The sequence below is a fragment of the Diadema antillarum genome, unplaced genomic scaffold (assembly GCF_040938485.1).
Source record: "Diadema antillarum isolate AM-2024a unplaced genomic scaffold, OU_Dant_1.0 seq00000618_RagTag, whole genome shotgun sequence".
Lineage (NCBI taxonomy): Eukaryota > Metazoa > Echinodermata > Echinoidea > Diadematoida > Diadematidae > Diadema > Diadema antillarum.
In genome coordinates this window covers 173,630-197,052 of record NW_027271541.1, presented here as the reverse complement: position 1 = coordinate 197,052, position 23,423 = coordinate 173,630, and the positions used below count along the sequence as shown (strand labels likewise).

The following is a 23,423-nucleotide window of genomic DNA, read 5'->3' as shown; positions in this document are numbered from 1 at the left end:
AATCTGTAATCTGTTGGCTGATACGTACATTGGTCATTACTGTATTACCAGGGATGCCAAGTTCAAAAAATATTTATGAATGAGATTTTCATGACTCGGCATCTTGGCGCGCGCACACTCGGCGTGCGAATGTGCGCGCGAGTGAGGGTGTGGGAGGGGTTTTTCCCCCAGTGGCCTCCCATGGTAAGGAGCTTTTTCAATTTTTAGCTCTTAATGGTGCGATCAGGTGCATACTTCAGTGACTATTTTTTACTTATTTTGAGAGACAAAAGGGAAATATACCTTCAATTGCAACTATCACTTTCATCTTTTGAGCTATGCTCATTATTATAGGCCCAAGTTGCAGACTTCCCTCAATGCGTGAGAAAAATGGTTGCCATGCGTGAGATCGTGAGATGGCCCCTGAATGCTTGAGTCTCACGCAGAATGCGTGAGACTTGGTTGCTCTGTATTACACAGTATTAATGTCATCTCATAGGGGACTGACCAGTGTTTCTGCAGCCTATTTGCTATAATTTGCCAGCAGGTGGTATTTTGGATGGTGGGTTTGAGATGCAATTTCTCATTATTTATGGATAATAGTAATGGTGCATACTGTGTACGTGCAATACCAAGGTGACATTTTACACTGTACAATATTCAAACACAGTTGTGCCTAGATGCTCCAGTACCATGTATACGCTCGTGAATGTTAAAGATTTTGTAGAGAACCTCAGGCAATCTGGGCAACATTTTCTACCGTCCTTGCACCACGCCCCCCCCCCCCCCCCCCCCAGCACTCCTCCTTAACTCTATACTGACATACAGTTGTGTATACTACAGATTCCAAACTGGGACTTGCTTCTCCCATCATTTCTGTATAACATGGCTCTTTATTATAGATCTATGAAAACGTTTGCTCCAGTACTGTAGGCCTATGTCATGTGCCAGGTTTATGTCATAAATTGGAGTTTGCCAGACAAATTTGTGTGTAGTTACATAAATGTTATTGAGAACCAGTATAATGGAATGAGGAATGAATGAATATTATTTCCCTAATAGTGATAAAACCTATTGATTTCCTACCCTTGAGATAAATCCATACAGTGCATTTGTGTTGCAGGGGCCAATATTTTTCACAAACTGTTGAAATGCTAGTTGACTTATGACATTCACAGTAAGTAAACATATGGTGAAATTAACTGTACAACATTATTTAAAAACACAGTAATTAATGACAAATTGATACTTTAAAACTAATGGGTTAAAGTAATATTCAAAATGTTTCAAATCCCATAGAAAAAGAAAAAAAATAAACAAACATGAAGCCCATCAACTGTCTGAAAATTGTGTAAGACAAAAAGGAAAAAGTTAATATGTACGTATACACATGTACATAATAGTGGTGCTGATTTTTCATTTCCATTCTCAGAAAAGAAAAGGTCAGAAATATAGTTATGGTATGACTTGAGTGCAGTACAAAGAACAAAATTGTAGAATCTGACTGAATATTGACAAAGATTACAGAAACTCATTTTCTGTCACAGTCATATAAAAATTTTGACAAATGGCACATACACCTAAGTCCTTGTACATTGTATGCCAAGCAGATGAAGATAGTTTAATAGTGTAAGACCACAATTTTGCTAATCTTATTACTAATCATTATGCACTGTGATATTTGGTCATGCAAATACAAATAAAGGAAAATAATGACCATAATATCTCCTTATATACCTGTGTTTTGCTCTGGTGTTTACTGGGTAGCTGCTTGTACTCCTGCAAAATACAAATTGCATTCAGGAAAGGTGTCTCTCCTTAACAGTGCTACACAGTATTAGTTTTGGAGCATCTCAAGATTTGTGCTATATTATATATAGGGCCTACATCCTAGGTGTAGCTATTCAAGCTATTGTGGCTGTGTTCTTCTGAGTAATGCCGGCCATGTAATATATCTTAGGATATATTCATGCTGGGAAAGGGAATACATACACCATACATGTCTCACACCATCGAAATATCCATTCGAGGGTACTCTGCTCTTAGGGCAGACAGTCATACTCACCTTCAAATTCAATTGATATGCTGACAAGGTGGCGATGACCTTTTCGGTGTATGTTCCTGGGAAGACATAAATTAGTAGTGGCATTTTTTTTAATCAATGTATTGATTTAATTTTTTTTTTTTTAAATCAATGTATTGATTTGATTATCTGATGCAGTCACTATGTACCAGTATTATATGATTTCAACAAACATACCATGCGCTGAGAACCTCTACAGTGTACACAGTTGAACCTCTTGTATCCGGACAAGTCGGGACCGGGGCTCATCCGGATGAGGGATTTGGCCGGATACGGGAGACTCAATGCTTTATACATGTACATATAATACACATGTACTGATGTAGCCCATTGTAGTACCACATGTAGTAATGTGTAAACTGCAACCTTTTCATTGTTACATTTGGGGATGTTTGGGGATGTTAAAATTTCTGAAGGTAAGCAATTTGGAAGGAAATTTGATGTACTGTATGTTAATCAAGTTGGAAGTAATATGTACAAGTAATTCATGTGTGTTTGTGTAGGAGTTCTCAAGGAGTTGGGAACCCCCCTTTCCTCCTGTAATTATTAAACAAAAAAATCACGGCGAGATTGCGTCCGTATAATAGAGAGATCCGGATAAAGGGAGGCCGGATAAGAGAGGTTCAACTGTATCTAGTTGAAATTATCAATTACGTGGTGACAGGAATAGCGCTATGTTGTTGTTTTTTCTGAGGGGTGCAGCCCCAAAGAATACACTGTATGTATTGCTTTGTTACCAAGGAATTCCACTACGGGCTCAGAGTAATGCATGACATATTATTTGCTTTACATCTTCAAGCAGATCGTTTAAGAAATTACATTTTTTTTTTTTTTCACGCAAAGTGCAATAACTCACTTTAGTTTAGTTGTTTGTCTACAGGTACACAGCATAGTACCATGCACAATGAACTTGATTTTACACAGTGATGTATGAGGCCAATACCGATAGCACCCTACACATACTATCAATGAATAGACACTTACCATATTATATGATGTTGTATGTCACATTTCTTCTCAATTGGCATTTTTCTTCAACAAAGTAATGTTGTATTTGGTCACATGACACTATGTACATGTAGACCAATCAGCCAACAGGATTTCATTAATGATGGATGTGTCTTCCTGATATTGGATCTGTACAGTTGCACATAATGCAAGCTATTACATTGTACATGTATTATTAATTATCATTTTCTTTTTTGTGTGTGTGTGACACGTGCAAAAGGGCAAACTCTCCCCCACAGTCAACAGGTTAGGCATTTTGGGTTCAGTGCACAAAAATGTGTCTATTTTGTAAAGCCTGTTTCACACTGACCCTTTAAACGATACTCTAGAGAATTTTTCTAACCTACCAATGAACCGAAAGGCCATGCAATCGTACACTCCTTTTCTTACTGCTAGATGCGAGCACAACCTTCTTTATAAGTGTACTTCATGTTTAACAATGCAGACTGTAGACAACTTGATGCTTTGTTCATTTGCGAAGTCTGGCCATATGATGTAGATGGCCATAATATGCACTGACTGTCTGTACACATGTCAATGATTGCATTTTGTAGTTGTAGGCTATAGTGTAATTCATCTCGGAACACCGTGGCAGTGTAGGACAACCTCGTTGGTAATTACTGCGACGGGGAAATTGAGGCCTGTATGCTGGAATGAATCAGCTGTCGTTAGGATGATTGAGCCAGGGGAGTACATTGCATTAGCTCTGTCAGTCCCAATGTCAACTAGACCATGTAAAATGTCAGTAGTGTTTGGTTCAGAAGGGGTTAAACAGCATTTCAGATTCACATGCCGTCAGTGTATTTAGGCTTGTGAGTAAAATGATTTCTTAGAACACAGACTGGCACATAATGCATGTTTTGCGAACTACGAAGTATATTGCAATTAGCTACATGTGTGAGGCATCTTGTATGATGTACAAGTACACTTGTACAACTGTACTTGTACCTCCACGTACCAGTAGCTTCACAGTACAAAATATAGGCCAGTTTATCAGTATTCCATAGAGAACATTTTCCCAGCAGAGTGAGTAAGGAGCTGTGTAATAGATTATACACTGTCCATGACATATATTTAGAAGGTCTTATTTTTGTGCAGATCAAGACTTCCCGACAATTTTTCGCGAGTCGTTAAATTCATGATCGTGAAGTACATTAAATAAACAGAGAAATATATGCTTGCACTAACGTATCACCTTCATGTGAGGATCAGAGTTTAAATTCATGAATGGCACCAATTCACGAAATTTGCAAAAAAACAACAACAAAACTTTCAAACTATAAGTAGCCTTTAATACACGTTGTAGTAGCCTTGTAAATTTATACATTGTAGCACTGGGCCTCAAAACATGAAATTAAGCTTGCTATTTAAAAAAAAAAAAAAAAAAAAATTTATTTATCATTATTATTTTTTTTTTTTGGGGGGGGGTAATTGTTCTCATTATTTGTACGCACTAGTGTAAACTGGGATGTCTTTCAAATGGCATGATGTAGGCAGAATGGTGTATACTACTGGTAAATCAAAAGGATAAAGGGCAAATCCACTCAATGTCTTAAAGATGATTGGAGTATTCTCAAAGTACAGTAAGCAGTACGGGGAAGTTTTTAGAAATCAGACTAACATTTTTTGTAAATAGAATGTTAAAAGTATGTCACTCATTATAGTCTTTGGAATGGTGATATCGGTCATGCTCAGGTGATTCTATTGTATGACAATTTCATGCAGGATGTGGACTCAGAGACAGTGATGTCATGTCTTGACTACTGTGTACATTCCCTCTGACTTGTAGATCACAATGCTAAAATATAAAAAAAAAATCCTGTTTTTGCCAGATTTAACAACTCTGACAACTCCTCTTAGAATACATCAGCATGACTGAATTACTACAAATATGCTCTAGAATGAATTGATAGAAAGGATAAACTCTTTTTGTTTTATCTTTTCCAAAATTTGAAATATTCTTTAAGGAAGTATTTGTGTGCTTTTGTGTGCAGACTTTAATACTGAGAGACTATTGGGGTGATTATGTATTAACTATCTTTATATGGTTGTGTGATTGCCGTTGTGACCAGTGTACAGTAGATTGCTGTTTCAAATTCAAGAAAGCGAATGAAATTTTGATTGGTTATTCCATAACCTCCAACTTCTGTGATTATGACATGTATGCATGCTGTTGCAGAGATCTGGCCCAGACATGAAATGAAATCGATCGTAGACACAGATCACAATGCGTATGAAACTTGCTGAAGTTTGTAGGCTGCGAGAAGATCAAATGAAAGATGACAGCACGCGCTGGAATGCACTATTGTGCTGGCATGCGTATTGATGGCAAAACAATCATAGAACTTGATACTTGTATGTGTACTGTATGTTTCACTTGTTTCCTGATACTTTGTATGGCTTTACAGGTACATGTACAATATCAGTACCTGCAAATCATGGAGTGTTGCTGTAGAAGTCAGTACACAGTTGGTGCTTTCATATGGTGTCACTGTATGTGTATAATAGTCTCTTCATCTACAGTTTTATTGATGCTTTTGATGTGTTTCACACACATCCGTATTAAAGTTGAATGTGCTTAAAAAATTTTGGAAGCATTCAACGAAAGTTAATTCAATATGGTTTACATCAGTGACGATGTATAGATTTCCCACAAGTGGGTCTGATAGAGCTACAATATTTTTTGTACAGTGTAGACTGGAAACAATTTTCTACAGAGGAACTAATCAAGCACTGTGTAGGTACCGGTAATTGTTTGTGGACTCTAGCACGCTGGAAGTCGATATCAGTAAAGTCAATAATTCATAGTTATCACGGGAGTGTGCACTGCCTGTACAATGTTCTCAATGTGTATTATATGCATTGCATATTGTCAAAGTTCTAACCCCCCCCCCCCCCCCAAAAAAAAGAAGCATTTTCCAAAGAAAATAAGAATCCTATTCCTATGATGCATACAGGGTAATATTGGCCACAGTGTGTGTATGTATAATGAGTGTGTATGTTGGGGGGGGGGGGGGGGGGAGGGATTTTTCAGATGGCGATACTACATGTACCACCACCACCCAAAAAGAGAATAATATGTGTATTGAAAGACCCCCACTGAGAGTTTGCCAGCCACTCGCTATCAAGATAGTCTTATTTCATATACCCACTTTTAGGAGCTTCATTAGTTCTCTTTAGTGTTTCATATACCACTTTAGGAGCTTCATTAGTGTGCCTACAATAAATCATAAAGTCTTGGGATGATTTTTTTTTTTCTGCAGAAATGTTCATCTCTTTTATTCATCAAATTGGCAAAATTTGCTGAGCATCTTTCATGTGAGAAAGAATGAATTGATTACGGTGAAATTCATCAAATCTGCACAAGATTGGGGAAAAAACACAAAAATTTACCAATTTGAGGAAGAGAGAGACAGCAGCTTTAATCTTCCAAATTATCATCTTTATAGGAAATGTTTATTACTTTATTAATCAAGAGACATTTGAAAATTCACCATCCTAAACAAGTCATATGAAAAAAAAGGCTTCACATGGAAGATGTTTTTATCTTTTTTAATCCACTTTATATGAAGTGACTAATGTGGCTGTATCATGAAAATTATGCATTTATGTACTATAAAATTAACATAACATGCAGGTCCAATTGTTTTTGACAAATTTGCAGTTCTGTTTGTGTGATTTTACTCTTATCATCGTAGTAGGCTTGAACATAGGATGGAATTATCCTTTACCTTGAAATTGCTCCAACCATCAGAGCATGTGGCTGTGAATGTACACTGTACATGTAAAATTACTTGGAATCAAGAATCATATTGTATGATGCATCTCTGAATCCAACTATCTTGTCTGGCCAAGATTCTCAGTAATACACAGTTTGCAGCTAACCTGTCCCTTACCCATACCCCTTGTCAAGGGCATTATGGTACAATGCGTAAAAATGCATGGTGCTTAGCACCATGCATTTTTACGCATTACTGCTTTGAATGTGACAACATCAACCCTGCACACTGCAGTGTATTAAAATTTGTCTTCTGTCTTTGGCAGGAACATCTTCCGAAAGTCACTGGGCAAGTCCTCCCAGCTGGGCGGGGCAGAGTTGTCCCCACCAGGCTGGAAGCTATTTGGGCGTGTCCCTGCCAAGGAGTCCGCGCTGCAGCGGGACCACATGCAGATCTCAGAGGACTTCCAGAAGCGGGGACAGACACACCCACCTACCAGCTCACTGACCTGGAAGAAGCGCCACACCGGGATGAAGGAGGCGTCGTCCACGACAGCACTTATCCTCGAGAACAGACCCTTGTGAGTATCTAGCAAACAAATTCTATCATTGTGAAGTTGTTATTGGAATATTACATATTTGTCACACCCGAATTTTTAACATTTTTAGTACTTGTCGCCATCTTTTTATTCCATCAATATCGTGATAGCGTTTCTTAATTTTTGACTTCTTTATGTTGTGGTTATAAATTCATGTTAAAACTTTCCAAAAGTCTTTCTTTTCTCCTTTCTGTGGGGGGCATCATACCTCAGTACAGACTTGTTTGAGTTTATGTGATGAGGGAGGGGTGTTAAAGGAAGAGAGGTAATTTAAGTAGGCTTGAATTACTTTCTAGTGTATTCAGTAGCAGTAGTGATACACCCTTGTAGATAAAATTTGTATATTTTAAAAAGGTGATAACTGCTTTTCCATGAATCCGTGTGCTTGAATGTGAGCAGATACCATCTATGCTCTATCGCTTATTAAAGTCTTACTTGGATCTTTTCACTCTTTATTAAATGTTGATGATGTCCATCAGGTTTTGTTCAAAGAAGGAATGTGACAACTACTTATATATGTATATAACTTTATTAAAAATAAAAGAATTCCACACTTTCCTTTAGATGGCCATAAGCTAACAGCTAGTTAAGATGGATGTTCATTTGTCACCTATAGTACCCTAATGAAGTGGCATGAAGCTCAAGAAACATTTTTTTATTCCACAATTCTCAACCTATTTGTTGTTTGAGATGAAAATTTTCAATACAGCCATTTCTTCTCTGAAAAGCCGTGTGAAAGGAGATTTGACGATAAAGGGGAGTGCTTTCAAATGCCGCCAACAGTGCGTCTTACAGACTCAGAATCTCATGTACTGAATCAGACATGATTACACTTCATGTTGTCATGATTTGGTTTAGCTGAGCTACATGTACCCTGGAAATTTACAACCCTGTTGAAGTGTTGTGTAGCGGGTGGAGTTTTTCAAAAGCAATTGTACATGTACGGGTATAATAGAGACCTGTGCAATAGATTACAGTGGCCGTGGTAATCAAATTTGTTTTTAAATGCTCATATCAAGCATGACAATGTTGTGAAGAGGCACTGTATAGCAGAGACTAAAACATTCTTCCAGCTGTGTTGGTATTATGTTTTCAAGAGAATTTCTCTTTTTCTTTTTCTTTTTTAAACATGAAGCAATAATAGGGAATGAAATGAAAAGAAAATACTGATAGCAGAGAAGACATCTCAAAGAGCATTCTGGATATATTTCTCATTCCTGTTATTTCAGTTAATGATTGACTTTCAGTCAAAGTAGAGGTCAAAGGTAGAGTTGTCAAGGCTTATGTGCATCACAATTTTGTACTGTAAACTACAAAATTTTCACCTGTTAACTCATAGTGTATTCTTGAAGGCAAATGAAAGATTTGGTTTTTCCGAGCACATTCATATTCTAGTCTAATGTAAAGGTGGAAATTTTGTAGTGAGGATATTTTCATGCAACCAGAAGCTAGCGTGAAAACAAAAGCAAGGAAATATTTTTGCACGCCATACATTCTATCAATTAATGTCCTGATTCCGTAATCCTGATTTGTAATGTAAAGTACGCTCACCCCATGTCTGCTGATAAAAGTTTAAACCTTGAATTGTCAGTAGCAACAAAAACAGAAAATGATATATATACTGTATATCATGCTTCTAGTTTCAACACTGAGCAAATATTTAGCTTCAGGCAATAATATGTAATGGGAGTCCATAGTCTGGATTTGTCAATAGAGAGAAGATGCTTGTGTGGTGCTGATCATGAACTGCATGTACATGTAGTAGTTGTATGTGGTCTTACCCGTTGATAAATTGTCGTCCAGTAAGTTATTTCGTCACGAATGTGAATATGAGATCAGTTTTAGAATTTTGTTCGTTTGTTGAACTCTTTCATAAAACATATATGTAAGGGTTTACAAAACTAAAGCAGGCTGGCTGCTAGTATGAACTACTTTACAACCCTATTCAGAGAACAAAAAAAAAACAAAAAACAAAAGGGAAAATTATAAGGATAGGGAGAATTATAAAAGTGATTCTCAACAGGAAGGCTAATTGCCTTATAGCTGGACCCTGATAAAATCATTCAGATTTTTAATGACACATGATACTAACAGTAGATTGATTGATTGATTGATTGATTGATTTTCTTTTTTTTCACAATTTAATGTGTATATTCATGTATCTATTCATTCATCTATTTGTTTTCTAATAATGGGGGGGGGGGGAGGGTAGTGACATACTTGTGACATCTCTGAAAGATTAAGAAGTCAAATAATACAAAGTGTACATATATCATTGTTTCATTTTAGGTTTTGTGTGTTTATGTTTCTTCAGTTGGGAATGTTTGTTTCCATGTAAACATTAGTTACAGAAACCTTCTACTCTCATTCTTTTTTTTCTCTCTCTATTTTTTTTTGATGATGTCAAGAGATTAAAAATGGTGTGTACCCCTTCAAAGTCTACAAATTTCATCTTTGAATGTGGGTTAAAATACAAGAGTTAACTTTAATACAATGTATGACTTTTCCTACACTTTGCCAAAATATTAATGATTTGACAGCTAGATACAAAATGCATATTCGATTAAAAATAAAAGACATATTGGAACCGCTTTGGTTGTAAAGGTGTCTCTTCTGCCTATGTGTGTATGATTTGTTTGGAAAGATATTCTTCTGAAGCATAATATAGATCACTTGAGTTTGCAGATTGGCGTTCCAGTGTGCGCACCAGTGACTGCTCACATTTTTCAAATCGTGATCTATCATGAAACCATGATGCTATTGTGATCGTGATTATTGGTACTGATTGGCAGGTCTGCGGTAAATTGCCTTCATGAAGTGGCTGTGAAAGGGATATATGTTCCATTGGCTGTCATTGTAGAGTTACAGTATATTGATGTTACCGGTACCAAAGTTGAAGTATCACCTGAACTACTGGAGGAGGAAACAATGGAAAGAAACCTTCACCACTCTCAGTTTTGTAAATCATATACTTGTCGTGTAGTCGTGTACATATTTATTTGTACCATTGTAAAGTGTCCAATACATTTTATGTGTGTATGTATGTGTATGTGTATACATGTGTTTGTGTATGTGTAAAGTATGCTAAATGTGTAGTGGAGGTGCAGGTTTGTGTACTATTTTTAAATAGCATGGGAGAGACAGTTACATGAACTTGAAAATAAACAACCACAAAATGTCTGCAGAGTCACTCTTACCGCATGTTTGTGGGTTGTTGTTGTTGTTGTTTTACATGCTATCTGCTTTATATCCTTTAAGGGAGGGGGGAGGGAGGGATTTCAGTAATTCAGTTAAAATTATCATACAACATACTGTCATTTTCAATGTGACATTGTCAAGATTTTTGGGACTACCGGCTGCCTAGACCTCAAACATGGATGCAGATAGGTTGAATGACAGGTTTGTTTGTTTGTTTGTTTGTTTGTTTGTTTGTTTGTTTGTTTTTGTTTGTTTTTGATAGGAGGTGATGCTATGGGCATTTGCCCTTTTGTAAATAGTTGTACCATTAGAAAAATCTTAACATTACATTAACGTTGCTCGTCAACCAAAAGCCATTTCGAACATCAACAGAGAAATTGCACCATGCACTGTGCACAAGTTTGGTATCACAATTTTTGCAATACGACCCGTACTTTAATACTGCAAAGAAATGGCAATATTTGGTTACACCCGTATAAAGCATCATATAAATGCAAGTATTATTATTATTATCATTACACTGCTGCGACTCTGATGCAGCCACACAAAAATGTGCAGGTCACCGGCCAGGCTACTCCTACATGTCATTTACATCTATTGCACTACCTGCGCGTGCACATTGTGGGGGGTAAAAACTCACAATTTGTGAATCTTGACATGACAATTGTTTTCTCATAGCAATTTGAATGGAGAGGTGGAGCACTGTCTGTTTTTAAAGGACAAGTTCACCTTCATAAACATAAGGATTGAGAGAATGCAGCAATATTAGTAGAACACATCAGTGAAAGTTTGAGGAAAACTGGACAATCGATGCAAAAGTTATGAATTTTTAAAATTTTTGTGTTGGAACTGCTGAACGAGGAGACTACTACAGCTTGTGATGTCATATGAGTACAACAGTATAAAGAAAATGTAAAGAAAATTCAACGTATTTTCAATTTTTTTCACATAACAAAAGAGCATTTGACTTGCCTCTTTCTAAAGGCAGGGGGAATAATATTACCCATAACATATGTCGGTAAAGAGTCAAGGGAATGTGTACTTTTTTCAAAAGATGAAATTTTGTGAAATTCTCTTTATATTTTCCTATATTGTTGTACGTATGTGACATCGTACACTGCAGTAGTCTTCTCATCCAGTGGTTACTGCACAAAAACTTCAAAAAATTATAACTCTTGAACGGATTGTCTGATTTGCCTCAAACTTTTAATGATGTGCTCTACTAATATTGCTACATTTTCTCAATCCTTATGTTTATGAAGGTGAACTTGTCCTTTAATATCACTGTATTGCCCAGTGAGAATTGGCCTTGTAAATAGTGAGTCATTCATCAAACTTTGTCACATGGTGATTTTATTGTCTATACCAGATTGGCATTCACTTTGAGGTGTTACAGTAGCTTTTCTTAGCAGTGATATTCTCATGGTCGGACATGCGGGTATTTAGCCTAGTTGCCTGAGGGAAAACAACCCATACAGTTGATTCGACTGGCGTACTTTTGAGACAAAATTATCTAGTTTTCTTGTGTAGTTGGCTTTGAAATTCCAGAAACTGTCAGATATGGTCAATCTTAATATTTTTGAATAGTCTCGAGAAATTCATGGACAAATTACAGAAAACAAAGGTACATGGAGGATTCTGAGTGCCCATGCCATGCTGTACAGTATGTATTGCATGTATCATCACGTAGATGCATAAACTGCTTGCTTGCACTGCATCACCAATGCTCAACCTCCGCACATGTGGACAGATGAGCTGTTTGTTTTCACTCCGGCTAAATCAGACATGTACACCGCACCATGAGAATTAGAAGAAACACCATGATGTTGAGATGTAAGATGCTCTGAGCTAAAATGTTTCCTGCTACAATGTATATTGTGATTGTTTTTTCTGTTTTTTTTCTAACCACCTTTTAATACCAGGAACCTACCGGCCAAGAATCCGGGAGGAAGAGGAGAAGCACAAGGAGGCATACACACAGATGCTGAAAGAAGCGAAAAAGAAAGGTAACGTTAAAACACTTCATTTAATGTACAATCATTCTTCTCTCCAAGCACCTGCCGGTTGTTTACAGCTTATGAAATGTGATATCACGGAAGCTAATGCTTTATTCATGCCCTTCATGCCTGAAGGGTGCCCAAGGCATATATTTTTGTCTGTTCCAAACCATCTGCCTTGTAATACATTCTGGGAGTCTGGTCCTCGGCTGATTTGTAGAGTGGAAAGTGACTTTACAAAATAAAACAAACCAAAACAAAAAATACATTATATTTTCTTAATGCACCACTTACACTGGCAAATATATCCATGGGGAAAACATGTTTGATTGCACTTGCCATAAAACCTCTCAGCTAAGAAGTGCATATTCCCTGCTCATCTGTGGCATGTGCGGGAATCTCCAAACAGGAAGAGGAAGTAAGTGAAAGCAACCGTTACTTCCATCCTCAAGCCTGCTTGCACTTTAGTGAGGAGGAAATTCACATGGCAAACAGCACGAAACTTGATCAGTGGGTGGAAACATGTGCTTACATTGTTTGTAAAAAAAAAAAAAGAATTACAAGAAATAAAAAAATAAAAGTAATAATGACGATGACGTTGAAGATGATGAAGATGATGATAATGATGATGATGATGATGGTAATAATAATAATAATAATAATAAAGAATAAAAATGGAAAACCAGAGGAGTCATACAGATGTGATCTGATGTGTGATATGACCTGATATGTTGACAAAAATCAACCATTTCGCATGTCAAAAGAGATGGGAGTGTTTTACTGTAAAAGTAGAAATTTTCGCGGTGTTGAAATTTTCGCGCATTTCGCGCAACCTGAAACTGGCGCGAAAATAAAAGCACACAAATTTTTTTGCTTACCATATGTTCCAGTAGTCGATGTCTTGATTCCGTGGAATTAAAAACACGCGAAACTCTTCTTACTCCACCGAGCGCGAAAAATTAGTCGCTCGAAAATATCCACTTTTACAGTATTTTGCTAAATGTCTGGAGGCAGTTAGCAGAATCAGGGAGGTGACCTCCCTGGCAGAATTCATGAAGGTTCACAATAAAGACCTGTTAAACCTAAATCTACAAGTCGGCTGTTACAATTAGCTTTCAATGTGGCTATTACATCTTTGCTTTAATATTCCTTCTGGAGATCCTCATATTCTTGGCCATGGAGTTGATGAAAAACAAGGGCAGAAAATGAGGATGAACACAAAATTGAAATATTTAGATTGGTTTGAGTTGCAATCACCCAGAACACAACTGATCTTTATCACTGTGTGCCAATATAGACCCCCTCCCCCTTTTCCCAGATGAAAGGGGTGGTACAGTTACGGTTGAGATGGGGTGTGAGGTTTCCCATGTTTGGTTTTTTTGTTGTGATGATTTATTGAGATAATGACCAACCTCTTATGAAATTATGAAAGAGCATATAATTCTCAGAGGAATTCAAAGTTTATTTGATGAAAATTGGTTTTTAATTGGTTGAGATATCCAAAACAAAGTGATCATAATAAAAGGTGGGACCCACCTTTTATTAGGACCGCTTTTGTTTTACTTTGTTTTTTAGTATCTCACCCATTTTAAAAAACTGATTTTCATAAAGTAAATCTTAAATTCCTCTGAGAATTGTATGCTTTTAAACATTTTATAAAATGGTTTCTAAGTATCTCGCAAAAAGTTAAAAGCAGAATTCTCACCTCAACCGATACTGTACCATCCCTTTAACACTGACTCAGACATAAAAACTCACACTACCAGTCATAATGGAAAGTTGGTACTGTTTACTCAGTGACCCGTGTAGGTGTGTATTGCATATTTTCATTCCCTTATATTCAAGACAACCAAGCCTGCCCCCTACCCCCGTCCCCCGCCCCTGAGGGGCCAGTCGGACAGTTCATCTCCCAATCAAATTGTAAACTGGAGAGAAATGCTGAATTTGTCCTCTGGTGACCGTCAGCTACTACTTTCTCGCAGGAGGTATGCATGGTCACGGGCAAACTACATGTATGTCCGATAGACAGAGGAGTGTTTAAAGGCAGTAGATAGATCCGTAGATGTGCATGTATACACTTTTATTTCTCTTTGGGAAATATTGAATGCCTGGATCAAAGGAGGAAAAAGCAAAACAAGAGCAAAAACAAAACAACCTTCTAGTTTAGCGTGCCATGCAGAGTACATCAGACATCACAGCACTCGTGTGCCACAGGTCTGTTAATTTCACAAGGTGCTTTCGAGAATTTACGCCCATGTAAGTAGTGCTGGAATCAAGATTTGATAAACTTACAGATTAAAAGAATGCACTCACTGTTAAAGATAATATAAAGTTTTGGTACCTCAAAAGTTTCCCTGAGTTTCCTTGTCTTAGTTTGTGTTTCAGGTTAAAGTACCTTTCATATAACTAACACTGTGAGACTTACTCGCCCCAAAGTGCTCTCATGTCTTAGTAATCATGCAATAATGGTTTCGTACAATACGTGTATATTGATTGTCGCGGTACCGCGTCGAGTCAAACTAACGGCTCGTTCAAATTTTTCAGAGCCCGCTCTGCTCTGGTACAAAACCATTAGTGCATGATTACTAAGACATGAGAGCACTTTGTGGCGGGTAATTCTCACAGTGTTAGTTATATGAAAGGTACTTTAACCTGAAACACAAACTAAGACAATGAAACTCAGGGAAACTTTTGAGGTACCAAAACTTTATATTATCTTTAACTCCCAGACAGATTAAGGGGGGGGGGGGGGAAGAAAGGGGGATGGGAGAGAAAAAAAAAAATGCTATAAAATATTGATTGTAGATGGCATCTGCTTCTGTTCCTAAACATCCATTGCTGAAGATATAATCCCCTTTATTTACCTTGATCTCTCTGTTTTTGTTTTTAGGTAAATGCTGCAGGTGTCTCTCTCTCAGAAAGAAATAAGCTATTATGGGTAATTTCTCGATAATGAAAACCTGATGAAATGTGAGCTTAATGTTGCCATGCCCTGGATGTTGTCAGCTGTGTACACGTAGTTTGTCATGGTGCATTGAAGAATGATATTAACCCGTTGAGGACGAGTCCCAAGTCTACTCGGGCAGGGGTCTATGGGAAATGCATGTTGTATCAAAATCAGTCCGTCCTCAACAGGTTAATGTATATATGTATTCTCTGTCAGGATGTCTTAACCCACCTCCTAAAAGAGTTAATGAAATTGCCATCAGAATCAGAACCACTGGAATCCTATATGCGGTGGGCATTTTAAAAACCACAAATGAACTGTATTGAAGAAGAAGGGGTTACTAAATTCTCCTCATATTGAAGACATTTCAATCATACATTCATCATGAAGGATGTTTCGTATCTTAGGGCTTATCTCAGACACATTCAAGTTAATTGAAAAGGTTACAAATCACGACCTGTTTTTTCAATGTCCTTCTGCCGGTCATATTCTGTGGACTTTAGAAGGCCTTGCAGAAGAAGTAATCATCTTCAAGGCCTACTTTCCTTGAACTCTGCGCATTAACTCTGGTCGTAATTCAGATCCCCTCCCCCAATGCGAGTGAAATCAATGCAAAGAGCAAAGCTATCAAATTTCCTCATAGCTTTGATACTTTGCACACCGTCTTGCAACAAGCAATGAATTCAAGTTGTCTCCATGGTGTTCTCAAGAGAGAGTTAGGGGCAGTTCTGAGGACAGGAGGGGAAACAAAAAGTAGCATCATTTTTCGTTTGGGCATCACTTTCTGTTCTCTAAATAAAGCATGTCTTTCACAATGCTTGTATCTATATCATGCTGAACAGATTGTTAAAGTCAGGCTATATGGTCATTTTTAGTGCATATTATGTTTTAGGTACATGCCACTGTCTGTTACAGTGCGCCCTGCCTGTTGGTATCCCTATACAGTCATCTGTTAATCATATAACTTTTACTGTGATTATTTTTGTTGTTGAAGGGATGTACATCTTTTTTTTTCTTTTTTTTTAAGTGGAAAGGAATGTGATCATTTCAGTTTAGAACAGAATGATTTTATAGAGAAACTGAGCAGTAAAATGCTACTTCTGTTATGTAATCTTTCTTTGCAGTCGAGCACTTACTATATGTGTAGAATATAATGCCTTGATCATTCTGCAGTCTTCCTAGATTTGTACTAATTCAGTGGAATTTCTCAACTTTTTCTCCAAGCTACTATGCATCTATTCAAATCAAATAGTCTATGCTATTTGCATATATATACATATTTTTTCTTTTTCTTTTTTGTTATCAGGAATATATTAGTCACAAATCTTCTAATGAGTCTATGATAATAGTAGGCCTACATATGATGTCTAATAAATGCTTTACGGGATGCTAGAAACATTCACATAACGTATCAAAACAGCACGTCATTTCATGCGACCGATGATCAAAAATTTGATATCTTCAGAAGATCTTCCACATTTTTCTTTGGAAGGAAATGGTAAAACTCTGTTTCTAGAAGTCAGAGGAAAGGAAAGGGAAATGATATAAAAAGTATATGACCTCTCAGTGCTGGGCAAGGACTGTATATTCATAGTAAAATCAAACAAGTACCTGAATGAAAGCATCTGGGTGAAATTTGACTGAAATGAGGTGGTTTTTTTTTTGTACTAAGAGAAGAGAATAGAGCTAGAGAATAACGTATATACAGAACAGAATTTTTCAGTGGACAACTTCTTTGCAAACAACGTTCTCTTTCTTTTGGCTAGTACTGTAAAAGTGGATATTTTCATTTAAGTTATTTCGCGCTTGGCCAAGTAAGTTGAATGTTGTGTGTTTTTGATTCTGCGGAATCGGGACATTTAATAGTGGTGCATATAGATAACAAGCAAAAAGTATTGATGTGCTTTTATTTTTGCACTACTTTCTGGTGGCCGAAAATGTGCCAAAATTTCCACACTGCGAAAATGTCCACTTTTACAATGATTTTGAAACAGAGTCAAAACTGTCACACCAGGCTCCACATTAGACCCAACCTGATAAGGAACTTACACATTCAAGCACCATACCTTGGAAGTGTATAAATGTGTGTGTGTGCACTGTGTGTGCAATTCTGTTGGTTTTGTTGTTGTTGTTGTTGTTGTTGTTGCTGCTGCTATGGGGGATTAGATGTCAGTATTCTGTATCAAGAAAATGCATTCACAGCAAATCACAATATTCAACACATTTTAATGTTCCACAAAACTTATGTGCAAGTTATCATAAAGTAGCAACAGAACTTGACACTTCTGACTATCAATGTATTAAGATTTTGATATCTGATCAAATTTCCAAGTAATTTTTGCAGGGAGTCAAAAAGGACAAGTATGTTTTTTATCAAAATCAAAATGTTGCTCAGGACTCACTTTGCACTGTGTTTCCCATGATGAATGTAAACAAACGACCTAAAGTGAAATCCCTAAAGAAAATGACTTTAGGAAGGATGTAGAGTCCGGTATTATTGTATTATAGAGTTGCAATTAATCACATGTCTGTTTAATATATGGATGGAGATCCATATCAGTATAGGATGAAAATCAATTTTCCTGACAAATGTGATCCTGTATCGTATTGTACCCATTGCATGTGTGAGTGGTAACATAGCTGCTTATAATTTCACATCTTATCATTCTGACATATGGTTTGGTGTGTCAGACAATATTGCTGATTGTTTTCTTTGCATCATGTCTGGAGTATCTTCCGGCTGTTGTCAAGTTTTTTAAATTGCTTTTGGTTGTTTTTTAAAGCACCGCACAAATCGCAACGTGATTAGCGTGTTTTGTCACTTTCCAGCTTCAGCGGAAGTAAGCCTGTGTGTGTGGTTGTCATTAAACATGGTGACAAAAGTTCCACACACAGACAGCACATACACACACACACACACACACACACACCTAAAATGGGTGATGAGATATTTGTTAGATTCTCTGAACAAGAATGTTTCTCCAAATAAAAATGTATACATTGAACACAGAGCAACAGATGAAATAGCTGGTTGGATCAAATCAAACACTATACATTTTCAATACGAAAATAATTATAATCCATTCAATGTCATTTAATTAGTGGTATTGTGACTTGACGATCTAATGGAACCTGACAAGGATGGAGGAATTTTGTTTTTATACTGAAGTTACAGTACTCTTTATTTTCATAGTGTGTGAAATAGGGCTGATTACCGGTACTTGTTTGGCAAACTTTTTCTCCCCGTCGTTTGATAACGAGGCATCAAGGGCAACGTGTTTTTCCTTTATCTCAGCAGAAAAAATTTCATATCGCGAATATATTGTGTTTGACAGTACAGGGGTCTACTTTTTATTTTGAATTGCTATGCAAAACTATTTTGTTTTTATGTGCATGGACATTTAAGTGCCCTATTTGTTAGATTCAAATCATTATCTGAGCACAACTGAAAATGTGATGTTTCTAAAACAATCATGCTTTTTTTTTTCTGAATGATCACATATATTTGTGAAGCCTTTAAGTGTTATTTGCACAAGAAATCATTTTCATTGCATCCATATATATGCAACCAGTACACTAGCCTAGAAATACATGTTCCTCTGCGTGCAAATATCTGGCATTAAACTTATCACAATCTTTTTTTTTTTCAGATGTTTTTATCCATCTGTATGGTAGGGGCAAAGAAATGCACATATTCATACATAGGACTGATTACTAATTGTTATTAAAGAATAGTACGTGTAATAATCATCAAAATGCATTTCAGTTGCGGAAACATGATTGAATGTATTAAAGACCGTATACAGTGTAGATGCTGTATTAAACATCAAGAATCCAATTTGATAATTCTCTAGAGCAAGTCTTTTTGATCTCTTGGTACTTTACATTCTTCTGTCCAAACAGAACACCTGCAAGTGGAGATCATTTTACACAAACCTGACTTCAATATCCATTGAATTTGTTTGTTTTACCTGGTGAAGTGGTTAATATACCGAGGAGGTTGTGCTCCTGAGTCATCTTCATTATTTGGGAAGAGTGATTTTGAAATGTGACGTTCAGTATAGTCAGGGAGGTGAGACAAAATCTCACCTCCCTGGTATAGTCCATTAGTGGTTCACATACAGACTATCAAAGAGCCAAGACACTATTACAATCACAGTCAGTGACGTCATTCCTGGTCGTATAATTGCCCTGCTCAGCTCACTTCTTATTCTCTGTTGTTGTTGTTGTTGTTGTCGATTCCACTCTGGAGACAAGAGGGAGAGTTCATGCTTAATTTCATCTCCAGGCCTAATAAGTGTACTGACAAGAAAACTAATGTGTGGGATATATGTGTACACCTCAGCATGGTGGGATCTATCATGTGCATGTGTGCAATATTGCGTGCTCACAGAAGCGTGCTTTAGAGCGAGCGTGCACACAAGCTGCAATTAGTTTGTGTGTGCATGTATGTCTGTGTCTGTGTATGTGTGTGTATGCATACGTGTAAGTTTTTATTAATACGAGATACATGCATGTGTTTGTACTTTCATGCAGACATATTTTTGCTATGCCTGGCCTTTGACTTCTATCATTTTTCCCTTCTATTCCAGATTTAGAAGGCTCTAGTGACAGTAGTATTCAACTGCCCCAACTTTTTTTTAAATGAACAGTGAATTGTCAGCTATGACCCCTAAATCAAGGTGAATTAGATTTATTATCAAGCAATAGTGCAGACAAGATAAGAGACTGTAGCCTTCCTTCTCTTGTAAAAAAAAAAACAAATATATATATATATATATATATATATGTATATATTGACAAGGAAAAATTGAATCCTGTAATTACAAAACACATGAATGATTTGAATTGAATTGAATTGAATTGAATACATTATATACTAGTACATGAATATTGAAGAAACGCATTAGACACCCTCGCAAGAGCTACAGTGCCCAGAGAATTGAGTTTTTGCAACAAATGAATTTTGTGGTATTATTTGATTCTTCAGCATTATGTACAAATATAGGTCTAGTACTGTTAATGAGGGTATGAAAATTGATTTTTGTACAATACAATAATATGTCTCAGATAGTATCTGTGCGGAATCCCTGTATTATAATTTTTGTGTGATTTCTAAAAAAATTTTTTCCTCAGTTATGTGCTTGTATGAATTTAAGTGATGATTTTTCATTCATCAAAATCACTGAATGTGATGCTGTTCAAGTATACCTGTGTCAAATGGGAAGTCTAATACCAGACAGCAATAGATCGGTTCTGTATTGTATTCAGATTTAATGCATGCTTTTTTTTTTTTGGAAAAGTTGCCCTTAATAACCATACAGCTTGCCAGAGGTTTGCCCCATCTAGCAACAAGTAAGCGAATTCCTGCCTACGAATTTAATTGGATGGAGCAGGTGAATGACACGTTTTGTTACTAGGCTGTGCGAAAAGAAACATCCATGAAATACTATGAATTGTAATACATTAGAGAAACGGTCTATTTTATAAATGTGATCACATGATAGCCAACCGTATGTTGTGTTTATTCTTGAGTAGAACAGTTTGTTGAACAGAACGTTTGCATGCCAACAAATGGCAAATGATACCAGCAACAACATGGTCACATATTTGTTGTGGGATCGGTCAGAACATGCATTTTTGTATTGCTTATAGTGCCTTTAATATACAAAGCGATCAATATTTTGCAATGTAGTGGAAAATGTGTGATTTGAGGAGGCAATTTTTTAGTGAAATAGGGTATCCTGTAAACTTTCTTGGTAGTGGTGATGGTGCTCTGAAAAGAGCTAACCCCCCCCCCCCCCCCCCCAAAAAAAAAAGATAAGTAAAAAGATAAGTTTAAAGTGTGCCTTCTCTATGCACTTTGACTACATTTTCCCTGTGTAATATAGCAATGATAACTTTTCTTATCAGTAAAATACAGAATTTGCCAACCATAACTCTTAAAGTGCTCTTTTCATGGCCAGAAATCCTTCAGGGGACTTTAGAATCCTTCATATGGAACATTTTGTGCATCCATACCCTTTACTGAGCACTAGTCTTTATCTAGATATACCATCCTCCTCAAGAAATTTCTGCACATCAGTCAAACAGCAGCTTGTACATGTCTTCTTTGTATTTGGAGAGTTTGATTGCAAAATGAGTGAACTCCATTCTAATTACCGTAAAAGTGGTTTCTTTTGTGTACAGATACTTTCGCGATTTCCATCAGTGCTGACTTTTTCACATGTGTTTAAATTTGCGGTCGGCAAAATCTGTGAATTCACAGTTGGCAAAAACTGTTTTATTTTGCACATGAAAACCCAAACTATAATCCAATTACTGAGTATTCTTTTATTTATTAAATAGAAATTAAAATTAAATGCAGGCTTACCTGAAATTCCGTCTCTCAAGTACTTTATAACATGCTTGTACCTACATTGTGTGGTATCGCTGTGTGGGTGTTGACCATCAATGCACTCAATGCGCGGAATCTTCGTGTGTGCATGTGCACAATAGCGTTGTAACAAGCGGCGAGTCCAAAACATTTCCTTGCGTGGTTAATTTCGCAAGACTTTTCAAAACATTTTCGCGTGATGTTAAATTCGCAGTTCAACCTCAAAGCGCGAAAAGCGCGAAAATAAAACCACCGCGAAAGAAACCACTTTTACAGTAAGTTGAGGTACATGCTTTTAAAGCTGCTTAGTAATAAAGAAAGAAAAAAAAAACATGGGGTATTTTTAATCAAAATTTCAAGAATATTCCTTTGCTGGAAAGGTTTTATTTTGTGCTATGTGATGATGGACATACTTTAAGATATTTTGAAATGGTGCTTAGTCCATTTTGCGATCATACGCTTTACTTGTAAGTTGATTGTTTTTTTTGAGTTCCACTGTATGTTGAAGTGTTTATTACCTCATAAAGATGAGTTTATCTTGACCACAGTGGTACCTGCACAAAATTACCAATATTTGCATCTCACGGATGCTGTCAGACACGACTTCCCTATCACCTGAGCAGTCTTTGTGGAATTAGTGCTCCGCGCAGCAGAACCTGTTTGTACAAGACTCCATATCGGCATGCGAATATTTTAATATATTGAATTGCGAGTCGTGAGAGACATGGCCCGCTGAAGGGACTGGCCCTGTGCCCCTGTGGCTGTCTGTCTGTGGGCGCGTGTTTGGCTGGCTGTTTCAAGGCAAGATGAGCCATGTCATTGATTTTCCGCGATATATTTTTTTCCTTTTCTTCACTGCTGCTCTCGTTATGTTCCACCAGGGATTCGAAAGGTAAATTGGAATGTGGTCAGAGATTAAGATTTGCAGGAGCAACTTGAAATTTTTTTCCACTTTAATTTGTGTGTGTGTGTGCAGGAATGGAACATTGAAATTGCGTATGTTTCTGTGAAAAGTAAAGCTTTTCACTTTGTCTTTATTTTTTATTCAATGAGGGCCATTTACATTCCAGACAAGTTTATGATAAACAGTTTATGTCTTCCAGATTCAACAGGATCCTGCGTGCAGAACACTCAAAATCATAATTTATCGTCTGTTGATTAGTCACAGACAGACAGACAATTAAATGTAACACACAACAACAAAAAATGTCACATGAGTGCATGCCTGAATACATACCCAAGCTATACCAAATGTTCATTAACATCATCCACCTGAACCTCCCACTACACCTACTTTTTGTTTAGATTCAAAACTAGAAATTTGTAGGTAGGCCTACAAGTTAAAGATGCATGTCCATCCCCTCTCAGTAGAAGGCCCATCTCACTGGAGAAGGGCTTGCTCCAACTGCAGTGACTAATCATGAGTTGTACGAAAAAAAATAAAACAAAGCTGTCTTGTGTATACCAGTTCATGGAATTCTTAGCAAATTTATGAAAGTCTTTGACCTGAATACTTAG

The 23,423-nt window shown here is 36.9% G+C and overlaps 1 protein-coding gene across 1 annotated transcript in view; it reads left to right on the top strand.

Annotated features, from left to right (window-relative positions):
• LOC139736000 (TBC1 domain family member 14-like) overlaps positions 1-23,423 on the top strand; it is a 72,417-nt gene that overhangs the window by 9,389 nt on the left and 39,605 nt on the right. Inside the window, 3 exon segments of the mRNA XM_071646749.1 lie at positions 7,115-7,369; positions 12,508-12,529; positions 12,531-12,591. Of these exon segments, the coding sequence (XP_071502850.1) occupies positions 7,115-7,369; positions 12,508-12,529; positions 12,531-12,591 (338 nt within the window).